The sequence below is a fragment of the Contarinia nasturtii genome, unplaced genomic scaffold (assembly GCF_009176525.2).
Source record: "Contarinia nasturtii isolate CC-2019 unplaced genomic scaffold, AAFC_CNas_1.1 Cnas_scaffold_3175, whole genome shotgun sequence".
Taxonomy (NCBI): Eukaryota; Metazoa; Arthropoda; class Insecta; order Diptera; family Cecidomyiidae; genus Contarinia; species Contarinia nasturtii.
In genome coordinates, this window is record NW_022200487.1 from 702208 (window position 1) to 726452 (window position 24245).

Genomic DNA, 24245 nt, shown 5'->3' on the forward strand with positions numbered 1-24245 from the left:
CAGATACACCTCTGTCACATTACGAATTGGCGCGAAATGAGTTCGTTCAATGCCCAACTTAATTTTCGACTTTGTTTTACGTATGCGCCAATAAAAATAATAACAGGTGACGGACAATTGTGACAGCGATGATTTTAGTGAAATACAAATTATAATTCATGCACCAATTAATATTATTTAAATTATTGATATACTTTTTTTCGAAAAAGAAATATGATAAAAAATAAATAAAAGTATTTGGAATATTATACATTTGTGAAACGACTTTTGAAATAAATCGTATGATGTGCAGTGACCTCTGGTGGTGTCCTGATTTTATTGCCTTAACCTGAATTCGCATTACATACGCTCGAACTGTCAAAATCCCATGGATAGTCGAAGTATGGTTTGTGCTTGTTGTGTATTGCTTAAAGCTATTGAGGTTTTTTTGTACTTTTGTCAGTCTCGGATACGCATACACAGTGTTTAACACAATTGGTTTGTTTGAACGTATGAACGCAGCTCTCGCATTTGCGACACTCTTATAATACACAACAAAGTGAAATGAAGGAGGAAGAAAAGATATAGTAAAGAAAAAAAAATACACAGTACCAGAATTAAATTCAAAAGGAATAGAGTGCTCATAATACTAAACAAGCAACGAGGTTCAACATTACAGTGCGACCGTGTAAAGTTTATTGAAAATGAACAGAAAAAAAAGAGTTTGCATAACAAAGAAATAGCCAGCATATTGAATAATCATATTTCGTCCATAAAAAGAGAATTCAACGCACGAAGAAAAAACGACTACGACGACGACGACGTGAAAATAAAATCAGTTTTTGCATGGAAATCGTAGTTTGTTGGTTCGTCACCATCGAATTCGGGGTGCCCCAAATACTCGCGTCAGCCAACTACTAATACGGAAATAAGACATTTTTTTCTCTTACTACAAAAACTAATTTCAAAGCATTTAAAGAATATTCACAAAATTGTTTGTGTGAATAAGTGTGAATATCAAAAGGTTGAGAATATGAAAATGTTCAAGTCGCAATTTCGATTTGGAACATAAGAGAATAGATGGAAAAGGGCAGCAAATACATACGCACTTAAAGAAGAAGTGATTAATTGATGGCCAAAATTGGATTCGCTTTGTTCTCGCTCTCTCTATGTCTGTCTGAGTGATGATATACATGTGTTTGTATCTGTGAACAACCACCAATTCCCAAAATTCTATTCAATGAACAAAAACTATTTTTCACTCCATTAAAAATTTAATGTAAAAATGTAGTGCATTTATAACATTTTTTGTGCTATCGATTATGCATAAAAATAAAAAAAATAAATAAAAATTCAGAAACAAATAAAAATAATAAAAGTTTAACATACACAAGAAGAAAAAAGAAAGAAAAAATTATATATGATAATATATTTAGTATAGAAAATGTACGAACAGTGAAGGTGGAACATAAAGTAAATAAGAAAAAGATACTTTCGTGTATAGTATGTGTGCGTGTATTGAGTATTAGTGCTGTGGATATTATTCACTTTACACGTATACATAGATAAAGTGCTGCTGTAGACATCGTCTGAAACATCAACACCAACCACGACGAAAACGACGACGGACATTCACATCGTTACAGAGTGTGTACATAGTAGAAGCAACGCATATTCGTCTCTTGTATTCGTTGTTGCGTTTGTGCATAAGTACCGTGTACCGACTCTCTCACCAAAAAAAATTATATGTATATATATATATATAAATCGAGTTAATCGAAGCGGACTCAATCGAAGCGGACCAATTCAATTTGATATAAATACATACAAACATTGGATGAACTTACAAATACGCACACTGCAAGTAACACTCCGACGCATTTTTGAAATCATAACAAAAATTGCAACCGAAACGAAAATAAATTGAAAATAAAAAGATCATAAACTATAACAACAAAAAAAAAAAAAAACAGCGCATATATAATCAACGAAAAAAACCAGCGGCAAATCGCAGAAAAAAGAATCTATAAAAAGCAACAACAACAGTGAAAAACTACATTTGGTGCGACACTACGAAGACAAAACGGCGAAATGGCATGCCTCAACACATTGAAACTGGAGATAAAAACGCTAGAACGAACATTCACAAAAAACCACGAACGTTTTCGAATTTTACATGCCAGTGTTGATGAGCTAACCTGTCGATTTATCGGAAAAAATGGCAAAAACTACGACATCCATGCAAACATCACTGTAATTATATTGCTTTTCATTTTACATTTTTTTTTTCAGTCATATATTGCTTCTCTTTTTTTTTTGTTTATTTGGGATACAAAGCAACTTTGGAAACTGTAGCATTATTCCGATCCTTTTCTCCGCACTTCTTGCATTTCTCTTGGCAACGATGCCGATGCATTTTTCACAGTCATCATCTATACAAAACATCTTTCTCTCTGTTCCATTGTGTCTTTATTTATCAGTCATTTTGCTCTCACAATTTTTTACTCTCTTGTTTGGTTTGTCCGTGTGTGTTTCTTCTTTGCTTGTATGTATTCAGAGCTTGTATGCATACATATGTGTGTGCATTTTTGATACATATATTTCTCCAAAAGTGAAAAGATACTGACGCGTAGATTGCCGAAATTGTCTAGTGCATGCATTTATAGTTGCGAATAACTTGAAATACACACAGCACGTTCCAAGTTGAGAACGATTGAGATAGAGATATAGAGACGTAAGGGGAAAAAAGAAAAAAAAAACAAGTGAGCGTTAAATGGTTATTTAGCTTCAACGATCATGTATAGGTTTTATGGCGTTGTTATATGCGACCTTACAAATCGAACATTCATTTTGTGTATTCAAACTGAATTCATGTGTTTGTTATCATATGTGACGATGACGACAACAACGATGCTGTTGTTCTTTTCAATGTCTTTCTTTTCAGTATAGACCGAATAGTTTTTCCATTGCCAAAAACACTTTTGCACTTTTTCCCAAAATGATTACGTGTTCACTTTCAAAAAAATGTCTCAGCATTTTCGTCACAAAATATTAAATATTCACTTCAAACAGTTAATGATACTAAGAAATGTGTATGTTTATGTCAATTCTAAAGTAATAAACATTAATGTTTTATACCCAATGTGTTGATCATATGCAGATGTTTAAAAAGAATAAGAAGTGCACATTCCCCAACTCAACAACAGCAACAACCATTTTCTCCTTTTGTTTACTTTAGAAATTTTGAATAGTCAAAAGAGAGTATACCATTTATTCGACACAATGTAGTCGGAAACATAATTTTCGTTGTTTTTGTTGTTTTTGTACCTGAAATTTTTACCTAGTTCTTTACCTCTGCTATTTTTTTTCAGCTAATTGTGATCAATAGACAAATATGATAAGAAAGCATTTATGAATATATAACTTGACAAAGAAATTTTATTGATGTGTAGCATATCTATATATTTTTATATATGGAAATGTTGTGTTGCAATAAAATTTATCTTTTCAAGTCCCAAACTGATTCTTGGACCTTTTTACATTCCTAAGCTATGTTCTAGAAAATAATTTAACGAAAAAAAATTGCCTATTCAAACAGGAGACATATCCATCGACACCACCAGTATGGTTTGCCGAAAGTGAAGAAACAAGCATTACGAATGCTGTTCAAATTTTAAGCACAACGGAAGGTCAAAATAATCATGTTTTGAATCAAGTGAGTATGAAAAGAAATCTTCCATTTGGTACATTTACTTAAAGATAAGTTTTCAATTTCTAAATATTGATGAATTCATTTTAAATGTTTGTGTGTTTATATGTATGTAACAGGTAAACATTTTGATACGTGAACTGTGCCGTTTGCATAATGTTCCATTGCTAAGTGAATTGGATACTCTACTGTTACCGCCAAATGCCGAATTTTTCAAAGCAACCGTACAGCAACAGTGCGAACAAGCAGCTGTTGAGGACAGCGATGCTGAAGAAATTGAAGATGCAACCCTTGAATCGGAGCCAGAAAGTGAAGTTGATGAAGATTTGTCTCTGGAAATGGACGATGGACGCAATGCTAACAAGGTATTGCTGATGCTGATGCCAAAACATGAATATTTTCCATTTTTATGAAAAGGAAATTAAGTTTTGTTCATTTTTTTTTACAGAAAGATGAAATGGACATGGAACATTTAGCCACTTTAGAAAGACTTCGTCAAAGTCAACGCCAAGACTATTTGAAGGTACGAAAAAAATAAACATTTACAATGGTTGAATGTCAATAATACTATATTTTGTTTTTTATCATCTAATTTTAGGGATCTGTATCGGGATCAGTACAAGCGACGGATCGCCTTATGAAAGAATTACGTGATATTTACCGTTCGGAATCGTTTAAAAATAACATGTATTCCATTGAATTGGTCAATGATTCGATATATGAATGGAACATTCGTTTACGTTCCGTCGATCCGGACAGTCCACTTTACAATGATTTAGTTCAGTTGAAGGAGAAAGAAGGCAAAGACAGTATCCTCTTGAATATTATGTTCAAGGAAACATACCCTTTTGAACCACCATTTGTTCGTGTAGTTTATCCAATCATTTCAGGTGTGTTGATTTTTTTTTTTAATTATCATCAAATGAATTTGGAACTAGTGCACATTTTTAATGGTTTAATATTTGATTTATCTTTTAAACGTAAATTTTATCTCGTTGGATAGGTGGTTATGTTTTGCTGGGTGGAGCAATTTGTATGGAATTGCTGACAAAACAAGGATGGAGTTCAGCTTACACTGTTGAAGCGGTGATAATGCAAATTGCGGCTACTCTAGTCAAAGGAAAGGCACGCATTTTGTTTGGTTCACAGACTAAGGTGAGAAACACCATAAATTTAAAAGAAAATCTCAAAGCCAATTTCTATGGCAATCGCATTAGAGTACTTCAATCATTCAAACTTTTTAACTTCTTTATTTTAGGTTCTCTCACAAGGTCAATATAGTTTGGCTAGAGCACAACAAAGTTTCAAAAGTTTAGTGCAAATACACGAGAAAAATGGTGAGTCACGTTGCAAGTTACTTGTATGCTTTATGAATGTTGGACTTGAAATTAATATGCGATTTTTTTTATGTTTTTATTCATTTTGGCAGGATGGTTCACACCACCAAAAGAAGATGGCTGAATATTACCATTCAATATCTTTTCTTTGTTATGTTCTATTGTCCACTTCCTCTTTATTATTTCCGAGAACTGTATCCGATTGAAAAAAGGAAACCACCCCAAAAATAAATTTATCGACACACCAAAAACCAGCATAAATGATAATAAACACTTCCTCTTCATGAAAAATGCATTAAAATACATACATACACCAGGTAAACACATATTACAATTCCAGAACTATTAGAACAAAGAAAACACTTGTGAAATAGGCCAAGCATTCAAAAAACTAACACAAAGAATATACCCAAATGAAACAAAATCATACTACACACAAATATATATCAGGCAGATATTATTTAAAAAATGCAAAAATAAGGCAAGAACACACATTCTTTCAATAAAAAAAAAAAAACAATATGATGTACATAACACTAAAAAATGAAAGCAGATGTATTTTAGACGAACCAGAAGTTGCGATTAAAAATTATATTAATTTTTAGTAAAAAAAAAATAAAGTTCTGAGAAAAAAATAACGCTAAATGATAGATTTATTGGTGGAAAAAAGTGAAAGTGAGTAAATTTAAAAATTTGTTTTAATTGCCTTTGTCTGCTATCGATTCAAAACTGTCTATATTGAATCTAACATTCACAGTAAATAATTAATCGAAGTGAGTGTTGATTTTAATTTCGGTATTTGAAAATGTCACAATTAACTCAATTTTAAATGACCGAGATTGTTTAGAATGAAGGTCATGGGAAATGATCAACATTTAAAATAAACATTGAACAAATGTACATCTTTAAAATAGTCCATGCTACATTTTCAATTCTTTCATTCAAGCAATCACACACAAGCTTCTCCTTAAATATTAAGCGGTATAGTTATTTTTTATTTAGCATCGATGATTTTCAGCTATTGAAATCCGTTGCGCCTTTAACAAAATTAGTTCAATTTATTTTGTATAACTCGGCAAATAATTTGTAATAATCAATGGATATAGAAGCTCCATACTAATGTAAATTAGGGCCGAAGGTTTATTACCGCTTAAGAATGTATTTGTGAGTAGGTACAGATGTCATGGAACCACACATTTTCTTCATTAAAAACAAAAAAAAAACTTATAATAGACACCTTATCTATGTGTCTATACAAAAACTATAATGTGTAAGGAAAAATCATATTTTCATTAGATATTAACTTCCAAAATTGGATATCGATTTTTGGAAAACACACACACACACAACAAATACAATACTTGTTAAATCAATGATGTGTGCAGAAAGATACTGGCCGCATAGCCAAACTAGATAACAACACAAAACGTAAGGAGCAACAGAAAAAATAATAAACCAATCAAGTGAAGAAATCTTTAACATAACAACAATTTAAACATTGACTGTGAATAAATAAATAATAAATGAAAATTATATGAACAAAAAAATTGAAAGTTTTATTTCAGCTGTGAATTTAAATTCAACAAATTTGTTTAGCGACAGATGATTATTATCATTGCCATCTTAACCGCAACGATGCATGATGTCAATATGCCGGATTCTACACTGTAAATTGGATCAAGGTTATTGCAGAGGCTCACATAAACACTACAAAAATAAAGTGAAATTTTCATGAATGAACTTCAAAAAAAAAAACAACTATCGCATTTTCCATTCTCTGTCTTCTTTCATAATGTTCTCCTGGCTTAATAACCGCATTTAAAATCACAGTTCGCAAACCAGTTGCTATTAGAAACCAAACTATTGACACTTAAAAGTGAGTTAAATATTACGTTTCCGAAATCGATTGCCGTTTTAGTCATTCATCAGACACAGACACTGTAGCGTGTGCTACAGAATAGATTTTTTGAGCATACCATATAGTTTTACTTTTTGTGAGCTTTCATAAGCTGCTATTGACAAAGATGAGTTTCCCCAAATGGCTTCCAAAAGATTTACAAGGTTCATATCATCTTTTTTACGACATGAGCAGAGCTTCACTCACATTTAAGTGGCTAACGAATCGTTACTTAAAAGAAATTTGCTTCGAAATTCCGGACTTACACGTAAGAAGAATTTTCATACCATTTTCACAAAAAAAAAACAACAACAAAAAACAAAATCAATTTGGATCTTGAATTCGATTTTCATTGGTATGTCGAGAGTTCGATTGATTTGTGACATTCATATATTCATATGTTACACATCCTTCATCCTTGAGCCGTGTATTCAGTTTCGATTAGATTTGCTTTGAAAGGTAGACTGTAAATAAACTTCCACATCACCTAGTAACGTTCGCGCAACAAAATCAAATCAACATACAATAACAAGGACAAGGATATTTGGGCTTTTTCAATTTGGGTGTTTATTCCATTGTGTGTTTTGTTTTTTGCAGGTCGTGAGAGAATTAACTAACTTAACACTGTGCGCCTTTCGTAAAAGTGATGCATTGCAAACTCATGTCACGAAAGCTTATGTGAAAAAACCCGGAGATAAACGAATTGATCGCAATCCATACTATCAACTAGTTGCACAAAAAGCGACAATTATTCTCGGAAACTTACAACAAAAACAACGTCAATTGATATTTATTATACGAAACCAGGTGCAAAACCGAGAAACGGTTTAATTAGTTTTTTTATAACATAGCTTTGGGTATCAATACATTTCAGATAAATTTGCTACTTCATGCCGCACAAAAACAAGATAGTTTCATTGATGATGCATTGAGTATGGTCGCTGTACATAATAAGTGCATTGAATTTACGAAAAATTTCGATGGGGCCGCTCAAATCTGCAGCATTTCATATACAACCATTTTTTTGCCACCCACTCGCATTGATGTCAAAGATATTTTACAGGTGTATCTTTGTTTCTTAATTTTCTTATTTGGCTTATTACAAAAACTGCAATTTTGTTTGAATAACTCCTTTCTTTTCTAGGCTTTAACTTCCCATCGAAGTGAGCATTGTTGTTTACAGTTAATTTCAAATCTTTTGGTCTCGTGCCAAGTTGAAACTGGCAATGAATCTGAATCAGATACATCTAGTATTGAAGTATTGAAAGCACTTACATCACATATGTCATCCGGAGCATCGCCATTATGTGCCAATGATACACAAAAAGCAGCCGCACAAGACCCAACAATGGAATTTTTCGATAAAATGGTATCGATTCCACAATCTGCAGAAGAAAGTTTAAAAAATGATGCAAACATTGATCATTTGGAGAAAATGGTGTCAACAGAAGAAAATTATTTTGCATTCATTTTACTAAAATGCCTACAATTCTGTCCATCGATTTTCGGTAAAAACATAAAATTTAGATAGCAAAATGGTATTCAATTTTATTCAATTTTATTCAATTTTATTCCTAAGAAACGAAACCAACGCAAACCGAAATAGTGAAGTATGTAAATAAAGCAACACAAACGCTCTGGACACAAGTAGGAGCGAGCCTTGAACATATAGTTCTATGGTGGCATGTTGCACCGCTTGCTTGTGAGCCTGTGGCTGCTGCGCGCCATTTGCGAGATTGGCTGCTAAGCATGCAATATGATGGTAAAGTTTTTTTGGAAACGTTTCCTTCATTTCATTATAGGAATTCATCAAAAATTATTTCAATTAAAAAAAAACAATGTTTTTTAACAATCACAATTGCAGAAGCTCCAGAAACGCTCGTATCCATACTCCGCTGTCTAGGCGAAACTCTTACTGTACATGTTGCTTGTACAACGTACGATAGTCAATTTCGTCTGGCACTTGTTGCATCTAGTCTTCCAATTGATTATAAATTTGAAAGTGACGAATTTTACAATAAAAAAACTGTGGTAGGTCCAATAGTATAATAATATTTTCCAAGTACAAAAAAATTACTTGATATTATTTTTTTAGTCTGAAGGAACCACGACAACGGGTCGCCTGTGGAGCGAATTATTATACACATTAACAACATTCTGTAATAATTGTGATCAGCATAGTACTATTCCGAATGAAATTCCAATTGTAGAGCAAATTGCAGTGCTACATCGTCTTGGTAACGTTTATTTTTAGCGGTTGGAAATTGGATATTTTTAATCCAATTTTGTTGATTAAATAGATCATTCAATTCATACGATGCGCTTGTGGGCGGCTGCAAAATCTAAGGCATTATGTATCGAATGGGGAATGGAAATGTTTTTCAAAGTGGTTCACAATGACATCAATCAATGTTTGGAGCAAATAAAAGTTCTTCGAACACCTGATCTTGTGTCGCCTGATTTATTTGAAGTAGAAATTCAAGTAAACGTTGCACTTCGAGCAAAACTCATATCAGAAGTTAAAGTTAACATCTGCAAACTAAAAGTATTTTCGTTATACACCCAGATATACTAAAAAGAAAATAAATAAATTTAATTATTCATAAATTTGCAGCTCACATCAGATGAATGCATCGAAGTGTTGGCATCTATTTGTAAAATGCTAAGTTTGGCAACGCTCAGTTTGTGTTTTCCGAAATCACAATTTTGGCAGAGCGATGTCCTTCAGGAGAACGCCAACGAATATGTAAATCATTTTTTGGGTGAGTTAATGCAAAATTCTTTCATTTATTTTTTAACTCGATTTCTGATATTAATGTGATTGATTTTTAGATGAAGTATATCTGAAAGTAGTTCGGTCAACGAATGTATTGGAAATACTTAATTTGATTTTAAGAATTATGTGCGAAGCATGGCTTGATCACATTTATACACAAAAAATTAAATTCAGGTATTTAGACATCTACCTATCTTGCAATCTGTATTAGTCTCATTTTATTTGCAGTCGTGAAGGTGCATTGAATTTGCTTCGTGATTTTGAAGGTGTTTCCCAATGGATAATCAATTGCAAATACGTTTTACCAGAACATGTTGACATTTTAGGTAAGATGGTTGAATTTTCTGAGAGTGTAGCAAATATTTTGATAGTTGGATTTTCTGACACTTTAGCCAAACATGAAGTCTTACGTACATGTGAAGGAGTTGGAAAAATTTTACTGCGCAAACCATTTGAAATTATTCCGATGAGCGAAAAAACTGGCCATTCACCAAGAGTGCCTCAAAAATCTGACGGTAGTTGGATTTTCTGATTTATTAACGATATATTAACAATCTCAAAATCACTTTTAATTTATTAATTTTAGATCCAGATGGGGAAACTTTATTACCACCCGAAATGTTTGTACCAAATCAAAAACGTTGGCTTCAGCTGCGTGTAAGTTTTCCATTTAAATTCCAATAATAATTCGATCATAATAAAATGTGTTTGAACGTTTTTACATTCATCATTGAAATTTTTCAGGCAAGAAAAAGAAATCAACTCAATTCAATTATGTGCATTTGTGCTGGTCAACCGTGTATAACTTAATATATTTTCGAATAAATATCAATAAAAAAAGAATATTTTGGGCAAACATATTTTTTAAATTGAAAATAAGTACATTTTAGAGATAAAGATTCCGATAGGGATAACAACGACAACTGAACTGTCAACTCTTTATTGAACTGTCAACACTAACTAATGCCTTTCGTACAAATAAACAGAATTTTGCTAATGCCGCATATATATTTTTTCCGGTATAGCATTTCATTCTCTCCTTTTTCGCTTGTGAAACGTGATTTTAAAGAAAAACAAAAATACATTGCCTTCGTGTCTTTTGAAATGTCAAACTGTTTGTTTTGTAGTTATTAATCATTTCTCTTCTTCTTTTCTTTCGTTTAAATCAATCTATTTCTATGAACCGATCTAATTTTCCAAAACGATTTGGTCCGGATGAAATTGAAGCCAATCGAAATAAAATAAAGGCTTACGTCGTTTGTCCGGTCCCAGAGCATGCCGTTCCACAACAATTTGAGACGATTGGTCGTACAACGTTTAAGAAATATATTCTGAAGGTCTACGAAAATTTATACGATCAGTCTGCATTTCCGATATCCAAATATTGGAATATACCATTCGTGGTGTCACATGACACAAGAATTCCTTACATAGTTCATACGGCAACTAATGTTAAAACAGTAACTAAGTTGAAACCCGTAGAAAAGCAGACACCAAAACTACAAGCACAACTTCAACCTCGGAAACAAGTGGAAGCAGCAGCAACAATATTAGCACCACCAAAAACTGCAGCATCAAAGCCTTCAAATAATAAACGGTCACTAAACGGTCAATCAGTACAAATGAATCGCGATGATTTTTCCATCGATGACAGCTACTACGCTCCGTCACACGGTAAGTCAAAATTGCAATCTTCTTCATATGATTTCAGTTTTAAGCTTATTTCTTCTGTAGATGAAATAAAACTATTTAAGATGACCACCACCGATCTAGAGATTGCAATTACCAATAACAATCCAAAAGAATATCACAATTGCGTTAACTTTGACACACAATTGATACAAAGTGGCGATTATTGGCACATGATTGTTATTCATCATGAACGTCGTTTTTCGAAGAGGCAGCTGCTTGAAAAACTTTTTGAAGTGGTTGGCGAATCGGAATTTTTCCCAATTGCATATACCGAAAGCAAATTATCCGATTATTTCTTGATTCGCTTATGTCGGACTGCGATTGAAAAACTCTTTCACGAAAGTCTCCGTTTGTCGTTTGGAAATCAGTTGATCGTATATTTGACAATCAAATTTCAAGTTGCTCAATTCAAACTAGGTCAAATCTATCCGTCGAAAAAGTATACGAAAGCCATCAACGATTGTCTGCAACGCATGATTATTTGTGAAAATGAGCCCAATGTTCTCGATTTGGATCGTTTTTCAACGCACACTGAATTCAAACACATTTGCGTCAATTTGGCCAATAAAATGTCACTACAACTGCTGTTCACCACTCTAGATAATTTGCAAACCAACAACAAAATCTTTGACAAAGTCAATGGAATTCGTTTGACAAACAACAGGTACGATTCGTTAGCGAAGAAGCTGAAAATAACACAACCAAATAACCTTTTTTTTCTTCTTTTAACAGCATTCGAACTCTCGATCCTCTTTCCAAAATGACAAAAGTATCACTAAATTTACTTGACCTACGAGATAATAACGTGAGTAAGATTTCAAGATTTATATTAAATTCCATTTTTTACAATGAAATATTTTGGAATTGCAGATTCGAACCGTACACGAATTAGTTACATTGAAACGTTTGAAAATTCGCCATTTATGCTTGAGGGGTAAAAATCGAATAGTAGATTACTCTACAATTTTTATCCATTCCTTCGATTCTTTTTCCATTCAGTTGTTATACTATGATTAATTTAAATTTTTTCCATTCATTTCTTATGGTCATCCCTATTAGGTAATCCAGTGGCTGATAATATTGGTTTCAAAAGAGACATCATGGAAATGATTCCCGAATTGGAAAAACTTGTAAGTAAAATGTACTAATATACTTTAAATGTAAATGAGCACACAAATTAATAAAGAATATGCATTTTTAAGGATAACGAAGTACTTCGGACTGATGGCACATCAAAACAACTGCATCTCCTACCGCTACTAAAAGACCAATACATCATTAAGCCGATAGAAGTGAAAAGCACGAAAGAAGTGTTCAGCGCCCAAGATTTACTTTTTGATATAAAAAAGATGGACCCGTATAAAAATCATGATAAAAATTGGCATCAAGTGATAATTCATCACAATGGAAAAGTTTCGCAAATGGACCTTCTTGAAACTTTATTCGAAACAATAGCTCCGAACGAGTTATATCCATGCTACTACCAGCCAGATTCGAAACATGATTCATTTTTCGTACGTGATTGCTTTGAAGCTCTGGAAGTTCTGTTCCATAAAAAGTTACGTATGAAAACGGCGACCGGTGAAAATTTAACAATAACCCTTCGCATGAAAGTTGCTGAAATCAAAGATAACAATTTGGATCCAATAAAAATGATTCATACGGCCATTAATTCAAGTTACGATATTATGAATCAAGCGCTCAATCTTGATCGATTCGAGGAGAAAGACCTATTTGCCAATATGATTTGTAGAATTTGTGTTCCACGCACTCTAAGCACAATAGTTACATACGCCGGCCGAAGGTACACAAACAATGTTGAAAAACTCAACCTAGCATATAATGGTCTCCGATCCACACGAGGTAAGTAATAAAACAAGATCAAGAGAAATTTTTAAATAATCAATTTTTAAATAATCTATTTCGATCCCATATCATACCTACTAGGAATGCATAGCCTTATTTGGTTGAAGGGCCTTAAGGAAGTTGACTTGAGCAACAATAAAATCGAAGATATCAAACAAATCGAATCAATACCAAAAGGAATAAAGGAATTGTGGTTGGAAGGAAATCCATTTTGTTTAAATTTCCCGAATGCTTCTGCTTATATTACAGCTGTAAAAGAAATCATTCCGAATTTGGAGAAATTGGTAAGTAAAAAAGTGGACTTTTGAATGTGATATTTTGGAAATGGTCATTACTCTCTAGAGATTAGTCACATTTAAAAACAATAAATCTTCCTTTTAACAGGATGGACATGATGTTTCAAAGTCACCAATTATGGTGATTCAGCAGAACTTTTTATGTACACTGGAAGGATATGACCTAGTCGAACAATTTACTTTACATTACTTCAACTGTTTCGATGCTCCCAATCGTGTTCGTCTTTTGCGTGGTAAGAAATGAAACAAGATCCCGATAAAGATATTTTAAATAATATATTTGGTTATTTTTTCAAAAGGTTTATACCATACGAACTCTGTCTTAACGATGAGCATAAATTCTCTGGGAATGGCGGATAGTTTGGCCAAGAGAATGGCACCAATAATCGACAAGTGTCGAAATTTCAAACGTGTTGTGGCATGTAATCCAGCACAAAATCTTTTCCAAGGACCAGAGCAGATTGCATCATTATTTGGTGTGTTTGGCACCACCGAGCATGATTTCTCCTCTTTCACAATTGATTTATCGGGTTACACGGTAAGCCAACAAAAATAATTGGATGAAACAGTGAAATGTTATAAATCAATGTAATGCTTTATCATTTTTGTATAGCCAACCAAAGCCATAATCACTATTAATGGCCTCTTCAAAGAGACCGGTAGTACATTGAATGATGAAGAAGTGATTTTGGGCTTTTCACGCACATTCATAATTGCGAAAATGACTGATGGATTGGGAATGTTTCATGCCAGTGAAGAATATCAAATTTTAAACGATATTCTATTATACTATCGTCCATCAGTAAAGCAATTGGACAATTCATTCAAAACGTCCCGGCCAACCCCCGTTTTGGAAACAAACTCAAGTGATGTTACAGACGAAGAAAAACTGGGACTCGAAATAATTTATCACGAATTGACGGGGCTCAATAGTACGTGGTGTAAAAAGTAATTATCAATTTTAGTTTCTATATTCAATTTTTCCATCTTCAATTCTTTATCTATGACATTTTCAAATGGTATACACTTATTTCTTTTTTCAGACTGCTGGCTTTGGCGAAATGGGATTTTCGTGCCAGTCTGGAATCATTCACAGATCTTCTTAAAGAACAACATTTTCCACCTGAAGCATTTTGTTGAACACATTTTATTAATTGATACAAATAAGTATATATATAAGAAAAAAAACATGATATTTAGACACTAAAAACTACATCTGTAATTGATAGAAATCTTTTGGTAAAAAATGAAATCAACAATAGATTTGTAAATTTACAGATGTTGTTTTTTTAGATATATAATAGCTTAAAATTGACATCTATGTTTAAGGAGCATAAGCTAATAATTTTGTTGGAGGATTAAAGACCTGTTGATTTAATTGAAAACATTTGTAATGCGCAAGTATGAAAATACAAAAGGAGAAAATTTCTCCATTTTTTGTGGTGGCATAGAACAAGAGCTGGATTCTAATGTAATGAACATGAAATGAAACACATGATTCTAGATTATAAAAAAACGTTTACCTAGTGATTGATTATTATTATAACACTCCACCCCTAAATCGAATTGAATCAATAAATTAATTCGTAAAAAATGTTTTTTCTTTTAAAACATAAAATTACTGAAACGATAGATTATTTTCAATTAATTATATTGTTCTTAGGATTCCAGTTAAATTGCATGGCACAAATATTTATCTGCTATGAACATAAACATGGACTAATTTAAAATCCCAACTCTCAGCTCAATGAGTCATGAAACACACGACAACGGATATTAAACGTTGTCAGAAAGTACTACGCCCGTTCAACATATAAGCAATTGGGTAGTTTCTCTGTAGGTAAATAATTATTTAAAATGAATGACCTTCTTCAATTTCTCTCTAATTAGAGATTTAAATCTCTATCTTACGTTCTCGCGTCTGGAATGAATTTTGAACAGAGTTTTTGACATGCAGTTGATTCCCATTCAATTGTACCTGTGTAAATTGTGTATGCATCATTGCAAATTCACTCGTAGTCACGTACAACAACAAGAGCAAACGTTTCAACACAATCGATACATAAGTTTATTATTTGCGTTTTTTGTTGGTGTATATGAACCAAAGTTTACCTCTGAATCTAGTTGAGTTTATCCCAAAATAATATAATAAAAAGACGCATGCGACATTAATGTACTGTAATATGCTTAAGAGATTTGTATATACGATTGTTATTGCTGTCCCCATTTGTGAGGAACATACAAGAGATGTGATTTCTAACATAATTCTTCGTCACAAATATAACGGTACGAATAGTGCATTCGTATGTTTGAGTTTGTAATATATGTGTGTTAGTGTATTACATTGACAGAGAAATTTCCGATTTCACATAGATTCACACGTTCAACATTTGTCTTACAATTGAATAAATTCAGCATTCAACCAAAAGAATGTTAATGGAGTAATCAGTATCTTTTCTTCACTTTGTCATGCGTTCATTCAAACAACTTCTACTTTAAATTCGGAAATGGTACATCCTTGGTTTGTGTGTTTATATGTGTCATCCAAAAATATTGACAATTTAGTTAATGAATTCACTTGACCATAGTTAAATTCACTTTGCTTATATCAGATGAAGTGAGAACTAAAAAGATCATACGGTACGAATTGCTGACAAACTTTTTGAGTATATGGAAATAAGTTTATTGTCCTAGGCTTCAATGCGATTTAATTCTCAAAAATTACTTTTGGTTAGCATTTTCGGTGTGTTTTTGTTATTTTTCTTCACTTGTGATTTCAATGACAGAAAAAATATTAATATCAATGGTGAACTGAGACTTTGACGGGCCCTGTAACGACACATTTTTGTGGGCTCTTTTCCATCATTTTTCAATTTTAATAAACACATCTTTAAATGAGACTTTTTGAGAACTGTTGTGAAATTTATTGAAATTTGGGAGCCCCAAAATCTGTTGGCCCTGCCACAATTGCGGTTTTGTTTTGTATACTATGATAATCCGCCACTGAGCAATATGCTATTATGTTAGCTTTGAAATTATGGAAAACTTTGTCAGATGTAGTAAAAGCTGAATAACATTTCGATTCATGAACATGTGTTTGACATTCAAATATTGAAGGGAGAAAACTTTACTGTGAAAAACAACTGTGTCACAAGTATTCCCAAACGAAAAAGTATTTTAACCAGGTAATGCTTCTGAATGTTTTTGGTTACATTTAAAATTTCGTCAAAGTTTCCCAGTGTGCTTCCATCAAAATAAATGTAACAGAATGAAGAGCAAACGGACGATTTTTCAGAAAATATATACAAGTTTGGGATATATTCTTTGGGTTTGTTTGAAAAATTCTTTGATTTAAAATCAAAACAACTTGAATTGATAACCTTTTCAAATCGCTTCATGTCAAACTAACTTGGTGCAATTATGTACAAAAAATGGTAGAAGAAAAAATTATAATTAAATATCGGGCCACAAGGTCTCAATTGCATTGGTCAGAAGTTCAACAGTAAGAGATAAAAAATGACGATGACTAGCAAATTGGCTTTGAAAAACTAACTTTAAAGTTTTTGAAGGATTTTGTTTTTTTTGCTCTATCGTACATTTTCCCTCTCTCCATAAAATAAAATCGATATTATTTACTCAATCACGCGATGTAAACCATGCGCGGGAACAGAGTACTTAAGTCCATAAGTATGTTTCAATGTTTTGGTAAAAAGTTGGTCGTTGCATATACAATCTGGTGCAACCATATCAAAAATTTGACTTTATTCATCGTCGAATACTGTGGTTGGTTTATCTCTTTTTGCTTTCTTTGGTATGCGTGCAATAGATAATCGTAGAAACTTGTTGATGACTTTGTTTGCACAACGGAGTTGCACAATATATTTTACACACGCTAACAGCCAAAGTTCAAAAATAAAACAATCAAATTTGATGAAAACATTTCTATGGAGTTGAAAAGATGAATGCGCTCACAAGTGAAAGAAACAAAATTGCTTCAATGCGAAAAACTAATTAAACCGCTTCAATGGCTTGCAGTGTACGTTGAATCTAGCGGTGCGTATTTTGATGCAATCTGTGCTTTAAATTCCACTGCGATTTTTCGCAAAAGCGGTTTTTCCTTGTCTTTCTTCAAATCGGAAATGAACGAAGAAAATCCACAATGATTATAAATAGAGACAACAATAATTTCCGAAAAGTGAAAGCAAAAAATATCTGATAAACTTTCGTAGCTAGATCGACTTTGGTTACTTTTTCTTCTACCAACTAATTTCAAAAGTGAAGTTTATAAAAGTCTATTGAAACTGTCAAACACTATAGATGAGTTGAGTTTGAATGGCAACAGATAAAAATCTCTTATTTTCTTCCTTTTTTTCTTTTTGTTCTACACTACATATAACTCATTCAAAAAAAAATGCTATAGCTATCCAAACAAAATCAACCACAAAGCAAAATATAGAGTCAGATTCGATAGATGTTTGATGTACTTTTATTGTTTGAAACTTTGTAAATGAATTCCACCAAAGAGTTGCATTGTTCCTTTTGTTCCAAATGTCCGGTAATGGACACTCCAAAAAGATTGCGTTATTTTTACTCTTGTCTTTGAAATAAAATCCTCTTTGCTTTGAGTATATTTTTGCTATACTTGAATGCGTCCACCGCTAAATTTCCCATTCATTTTCCAAAGCGAGTTCTTACTTGTTTCATTGTTCGCCGAATCTAAGAATTCATACACTATCATTGCAATTCTCCAACACTCATTTGGAAGGCTATGATTAAAAAAAAAAAAAACTAGTTTTTATAAAGCAATGGATAATATTGTTTGATGTTCAAAAATGGTTCAATATAATTTATTGAGCATATTTAAAAAAACTAAATATTTTACATCATTATTCGCTATCTTGGCCATATAGTAAAAAAAAAGATTATAAAACGTTTATAAGGACTTCAAGAAGCAAAAGGCCCTGTTTCCAATAATTTCATTTATTATTTGCCAAGAAATTGACCCAAGATAAACTGCTTCAAAATTAAGATATTTCAAGAAAATATATAATAATTTATTATTATTATACTTATTTTGAGAAAAATAAACTTGTTGTTCGTTCAATTGTTTGTAAGCATATAAAACTAGTATTATTTAAGGTTCTTCTCGTATCACTCGTTCACCTTCTTGTCGGTTTATGTGCTAGGAAAATCGATCGTGATATGGTTCGATTCCCGTAGTGGTAAAGTATGTTTGTGTGCTTCTAGAACGTATGAGTTTGATCATAAAATAAAATTAAAATTAGAACATGGCACTATTGGAATACGTAGTTTTTGTTTAGAATTCGTGTGTGATCTGTTAATGCGTGACATTATTGCCATTGCACATTCCATTGGATTTTCCATATTCGATGTGTCCTAGTGTCCTTCCATTACTTTGTGTATTCAAAAAAAAAAAAAAGAAAACGTCGGTCACTTTGTATGTTGAAAAAGACGAATTCTACCGGTACATTGCACTAAAAACATGGTTGAAATGAGCAACATTTTGATATTTTGTGCTTCATTTCGTAATCCATTTCGTGCGAACCTATGAGAAATGCTCGAGAAAAAACTTTCGTTCATTGCTTTGCTTTGCAATAATTGCACAACCAACGAATTGAAAATGTAATTCCTGACGTTGCCAGTGAATTTATTTAAGTAAATATGGGCTGTATCAACATCGGCAAGCATGGTATGTGTACGAAACACAACTGTGTGAAAATTTCTGCAAATCCTATTTTTTGTTGTCTGTGTTTTTATTACCATTTGGTGCTATGTGCACATTGCGCTTGACTTCTTCATTTCATTATTCGTTTCAGTGTGTTTTGCAAATTCATTTTTGTCCCATTTTCCTGTTGACTTTCCTCCCCTTCTCTTGCTTTCTAACTCTCGCCCAATTCCATTGCATTTGATATTATTCCACTCGAACGGCGAGAATGACTATAATTTCTTTGCTTCACCTTCTTGCTGTTTACTATTTATATAACCCTACTGTGTTCACTTTCAACGGCATTTCCTGGTTTTCTTCTTTATTTTCACTGGCCAAATCGCATATTTGTGCTGGTTTGCCGTTACTTTTTGGTTTTCTCATTGTTCGAAACGAAGTCAATGTGTGCAAACGCACAGCACCGTGAAACCAATACTAGCATAAAACGTTCGCCGATTAATTTCAGGGAAACGTGCAAATGTGACGTCTAATTTGCAGATGACTTTAACGGCACCATTTTATTGCAATGCATAAGTTTTCGAGGATTCTTGTTATCACTAGGGTGGTTCAAATCTCTCATACAAGTTGGATCATTGCTCCCCGCTGCTGAAAATAAACTATATACCCAAACTAGTCAACTTGTTTCACTAGATTGAAAAAAGAAAATTTAACCGCTTTGCTAAAATTTTAGGCAAATTGTCATGTTTTGGGTATTGAAAATCATCAAGTATTAATCAAGTTTTTCCAAAAATTTGAAGAAATTGTGGTTTTTCACAGACTCGTTTTTAAGACTTGATTCAGATTCAGCGTCCAATTTTACCCCAGAAATGACTGTTCATACCGAAGTGACTGACAAAACATACACTATCAAAATGTTACGATTTCTTCACATTTTTGTAAGTTGGCTAGTTCGATGCAAGTTGGCTAGTTTGGGTCTATAATTTATTTTAAATGCCGGGTAGCAATGATCCAATGTGTATGAGAGATTTTGACCACCCTAGTTATCGCATTATATACTATACGTATTATGTATACAATATACATAGTGTTCGCTTTTTCGATCGATGCGTTCTCTAATTTTGGTCCAATTTCTTTTTAGCTATGCGTTGTATTCATTCAACTGTTATTATGTCAGTAAAAGCAATTGACCGGCAATTTCAAACTCCCCACCATATTCATATATTCTCTCGGTGTACTTCATATTCTCGACATTTTTGTTTTTGCGTAACGATTTTATTTATCTTTTGTAGGTATACATATGTTTTATACTACTTCATATGTATAAATACAATGGATCGCAATTGAACGTTAATTAATTCATTGAACATGAAACAGGAAAATTGAAAGTTTTTGGATGTGAGAAAAAAATAGCCCGTGTTTTAACACGTGTGTTGACATGGTTTTACAAACATAATTAAATTAAAGTATCCTCATTTATACATCCACACTAAACAGCCCTTGTCATGTAGTTTTGCAAATGTTTTTCCGATTTTGTGATATTTACGTGTGGTGTACGAGTGAAATCATTAGAAATATGTTTTTGTAACATCGAATGGATTTGAAAATAAATAATTGAAGTTGCTTTTTTCAGAAAAAATAAAATAGTATGTAATTGTAGTTTAACGATTAAGCATAGAAGTGTTTAGAGTGATTGAGAGTCCTAGATGGGTGTACTTAACTGATTGATTTATGTATATCAATTTTTAATCACACTTTCGCACACTTTAGACTTTTCAGCTTTCATCTTTCGAATAATTTTAAACTGTAGTAAGTACGATGAGTTCTTTTGAGTAATATAAATTACTTAAAGTTTTATGACGTAACAAACTTGTAACCATAACTCGAAATGACAATATTAATGTTAGGGCTTTAGTTCAAATGACAATGATTGGTACAAATTCAGCTGATTTGCATGCAGCTATGCACAAATAAATCCATATTGCTTTTATGTCCATTTGATATCCGCAATCTGTTTGAACAGCATTCCCAATGTACATGTTCCTTTTCAAATTCACTCAATCTACTGTCGCTTGCAGTTTCGTTGGTAACATGAATTGGCAGTTTTATTGAACCATCGACAAGTGGAAAGTATTCAATTTTCTCATTGACCATGATGAGTGTGATATTGTTTTCAATCAATGTTGAATTGTGTGGACAGCGTGTGAAATGGTTTGAAATTCCTTTGCCAGTAAATTTTATTTCATCTAATCTCTTGAAGCATTGAGGACAATTTCAATTGTGCCAATTGGTTGAATGTTTATGCATTTATTAGCAGCAACAATCTACCAATTATTCACAATTACTTTATTAGAAATGTACATTGTACATATCTACAAATTAAAATGGCATTCGAATTTCAATTTTATATGAATGTACCTTTTGACAGACCACATCAGTCACACAATTCAGCTACTGACACATAACGTAAACAAAGAATGAAGATAGAGAGTGTTAGCGAGAGAGAAAATAATTTGAAATCCATAACAGTTAACCAAAAAAACACTGTCAGACTTATCGATAATTTTTTACAAAGGATGTTCAAAGTTATTTATCAATTTGAAGTGTTTTACTCATTCCGTTAATATTTTAAATAAATTTCTGATTGTTTATTTCTCTAATTTGTCCGTTAATTATGTTAGACTTTAAAATTTTACTTTGATATGAAATTATATTCGAAACTTGTTTTAATGATCTAAATATTGAGTTTTTCAACTCCTTGAAATGTTATATTTCAAAGCTTATTCGCTTATTTAACAAGTGAAAATTAATTAAAAAGAGTTTTGATGAAGATTTGAATACTCCAACACCAAACTAAAGATGTAAATTTTTAATTCAAAAATGTATCGTTTGAATTTGTTCAACTCGTTCTGAATTTAACTGAAATCACCAACATCGCCACCGCTCTCATTTTCTCTTCGTCTCTAGTTTGTCGTCTTAAATTATGATATATTCTGTCTGAAAATTTATTCGGTGATTTAGAATCAGCCATATCGCAAATTACAGCATGCGCGAACATCCATATACAGTGCCGTCAGAAAATTTGAGACCAAGCTCATTTTTTTCATACAATTTCATACAAATTGATGATTTTTTGGAGCAATAATTAATATATTTCGGAAATAGCTAGACCCATAGCTGGGCAGACTGAAAAATTCAGGGGGGGGGGGATTGGGGGGTTAATTTTCTCAAAAACTCCTAGCAAAATAGGAAAATTTCATCTATGATCCATAAACCCTAGCAAAATGAGAAAAATTCTATCCAAAATCATGAATTTTGTAAAGGGGTAACGCTAAAATTTGATGCCTCAGGAGGGGGTAATCCCCCCCCCCTGTCTGCCCAGCTATGGCTAGACCCATAATTTTTGTACACTTATTATTTTATTTACGGAGAGTAAACTAGTGAAGTTTTACCAAAAAATATCTACGCGTTCAAAAAATATTCGAGGTTTGCACTTTCAAGTGTGAAAAATGACACATTTTGTATGAAAAATAATTTTTTTTTCGCACTTGAAAGTGCAAACATCGGATATTTTTTAAACGCGTAGATATTTTTTGGTAAAACTTCACTAGTTTACTCTCCTAGCTCTTTCTGAAATATATTAAATATATATTGCTCCAAAAAATCGTCAATTTGTATGAAATTGTATGGCATTTTTTTGCTAGGTCTCAAACTTTCTGACGGCACTGTACATACGAACATTTTTGCTTGAATGGTCATAACAACAAAATGTTGGTAGCTGTTAAACGATTCATCTTGAAATATTTCACACAATTTTCCATAATTAATTGGATTTCGAAACATCGTTCGTCGCTTTGGTAAAATAATTTATTCAGCGAAAAACGGCACCTAATTAACATTTTCAGTTTTGATCGCATTTATCATATCGGCTTCACATTTTTATTGCTTAACAATATTTTGGTATGATTAAATGCGACGCGACACCGATGTAACGACTTTTTGAGGTGGTGTCCTTAAACAGAAAGTTATGTATCAACAAATGGATTTAATTGCATCACAATAAAAATAACTAATGAAAACGAAAGCAAGACACTTATATAATGAAAGCATTTACATTTAAATTTTAAAAGTATTTTTTCCTCGTAATAATATAAACGGTAACAATAATGGAAACGCTCTAACGTTAAAATTCTTTAAATTGTTTTTCCACGAGTCGAAGGATATTTTTCCAAAAAAAATCAGAATCGAATATAATGAAAAAAAGTCACCGATTTTCATTTATCTCGGAGTATTTCACATACTGGAGAGTTTGAAAAATCAAAAACTTTGGAAGTGTGCTAATTTTGATTCAAATTCCTCCAAACTTCACCAGTGAACATCACCAGTAAAAATTCCAGGGTCATAGAACCAGTCTATACAATAGACATTGCATAAGATGAGATCAAATATGGATATACTTATATATAATTTCAAATTGTTTCTAACATTCTAATTGTGCGTGCATAAGTGTCTGAATTTGACATTGAAGTGCGATGGGTAAAACATAAATATTGATTGAAATCCATATAAATATAAGTATTTTGAATAGTGCACTACTAGAAGGTTTATAACAATATGTTCAGGTTCAAATAGGTATCTATAACAACATTTTTATGTGAATAATTTTGTAAACAAAAGAATGTTACACTATACCAAGCGAAACCATAATAATTAAAAAGCTTTGCTATGTCAATATAAACGATGGCAGACGTATGAATGATATAAAATGATATAGTAAAATTAGTATTGTACATGTCGTGATGTATCTATAAATACAAAGTTGGTTCAGCAATCAGCATGTATGATAATATTATTAATGTGAGATATCGATTTCGACTTACTTCATCAGCAGAATGGGGTGCAAAGACACTTTTCTGCGTCATAGACCGTTAGAGAGAGAGAGAGAGAGAGTCATGGTAACAGTAAAACTGATTTCAAATCGAAATAATACCACAAAGTGTAAAAATGAAA

At 32.4% G+C, this 24245-nt stretch overlaps 3 protein-coding genes across 3 annotated transcripts; all 3 read left to right on the forward strand.

The window, feature by feature from the left end:
• Nucleotides 1-382: 382 nt before the first annotated feature.
• LOC116349881 (ubiquitin-conjugating enzyme E2 Q2) lies at nucleotides 383-6289 on the forward strand. The gene is made up of 8 exons (XM_031781512.1): nucleotides 383-2232; nucleotides 3578-3694; nucleotides 3808-4053; nucleotides 4137-4211; nucleotides 4287-4578; nucleotides 4692-4843; nucleotides 4947-5025; nucleotides 5118-6289. The coding sequence occupies exons 1-8, from the start codon at nucleotides 2071-2073 to the stop codon at nucleotides 5147-5149; spliced, it is 1155 nt and encodes a 384-aa protein (XP_031637372.1). The 5' UTR covers nucleotides 383-2070; the 3' UTR covers nucleotides 5150-6289.
• Nucleotides 6290-7049: 760 nt separating this feature from the next.
• On the forward strand, nucleotides 7050-10508 carry LOC116349842. Its single transcript, XM_031781443.1, has 14 exons — nucleotides 7050-7190; nucleotides 7520-7729; nucleotides 7797-7985; nucleotides 8067-8430; nucleotides 8502-8684; nucleotides 8787-8953; nucleotides 9018-9159; nucleotides 9223-9467; nucleotides 9537-9684; nucleotides 9755-9872; nucleotides 9927-10024; nucleotides 10091-10213; nucleotides 10285-10355; nucleotides 10443-10508. Exons 1-14 carry the CDS (start codon nucleotides 7050-7052, stop codon nucleotides 10506-10508), a joined length of 2265 nt encoding a protein of 754 aa, XP_031637303.1.
• Nucleotides 10509-10732: 224 nt separating this feature from the next.
• On the forward strand, nucleotides 10733-15108 carry LOC116349939 (nuclear RNA export factor 2). The gene is made up of 11 exons (XM_031781608.1): nucleotides 10733-11372; nucleotides 11433-12054; nucleotides 12123-12195; nucleotides 12261-12324; nucleotides 12450-12520; nucleotides 12593-13253; nucleotides 13338-13540; nucleotides 13641-13785; nucleotides 13852-14090; nucleotides 14166-14500; nucleotides 14596-15108. The coding sequence occupies exons 1-11, from the start codon at nucleotides 10877-10879 to the stop codon at nucleotides 14690-14692; spliced, it is 3006 nt and encodes a 1001-aa protein (XP_031637468.1). The 5' UTR covers nucleotides 10733-10876; the 3' UTR covers nucleotides 14693-15108.
• Nucleotides 15109-24245: the final 9137 nt, after the last annotated feature.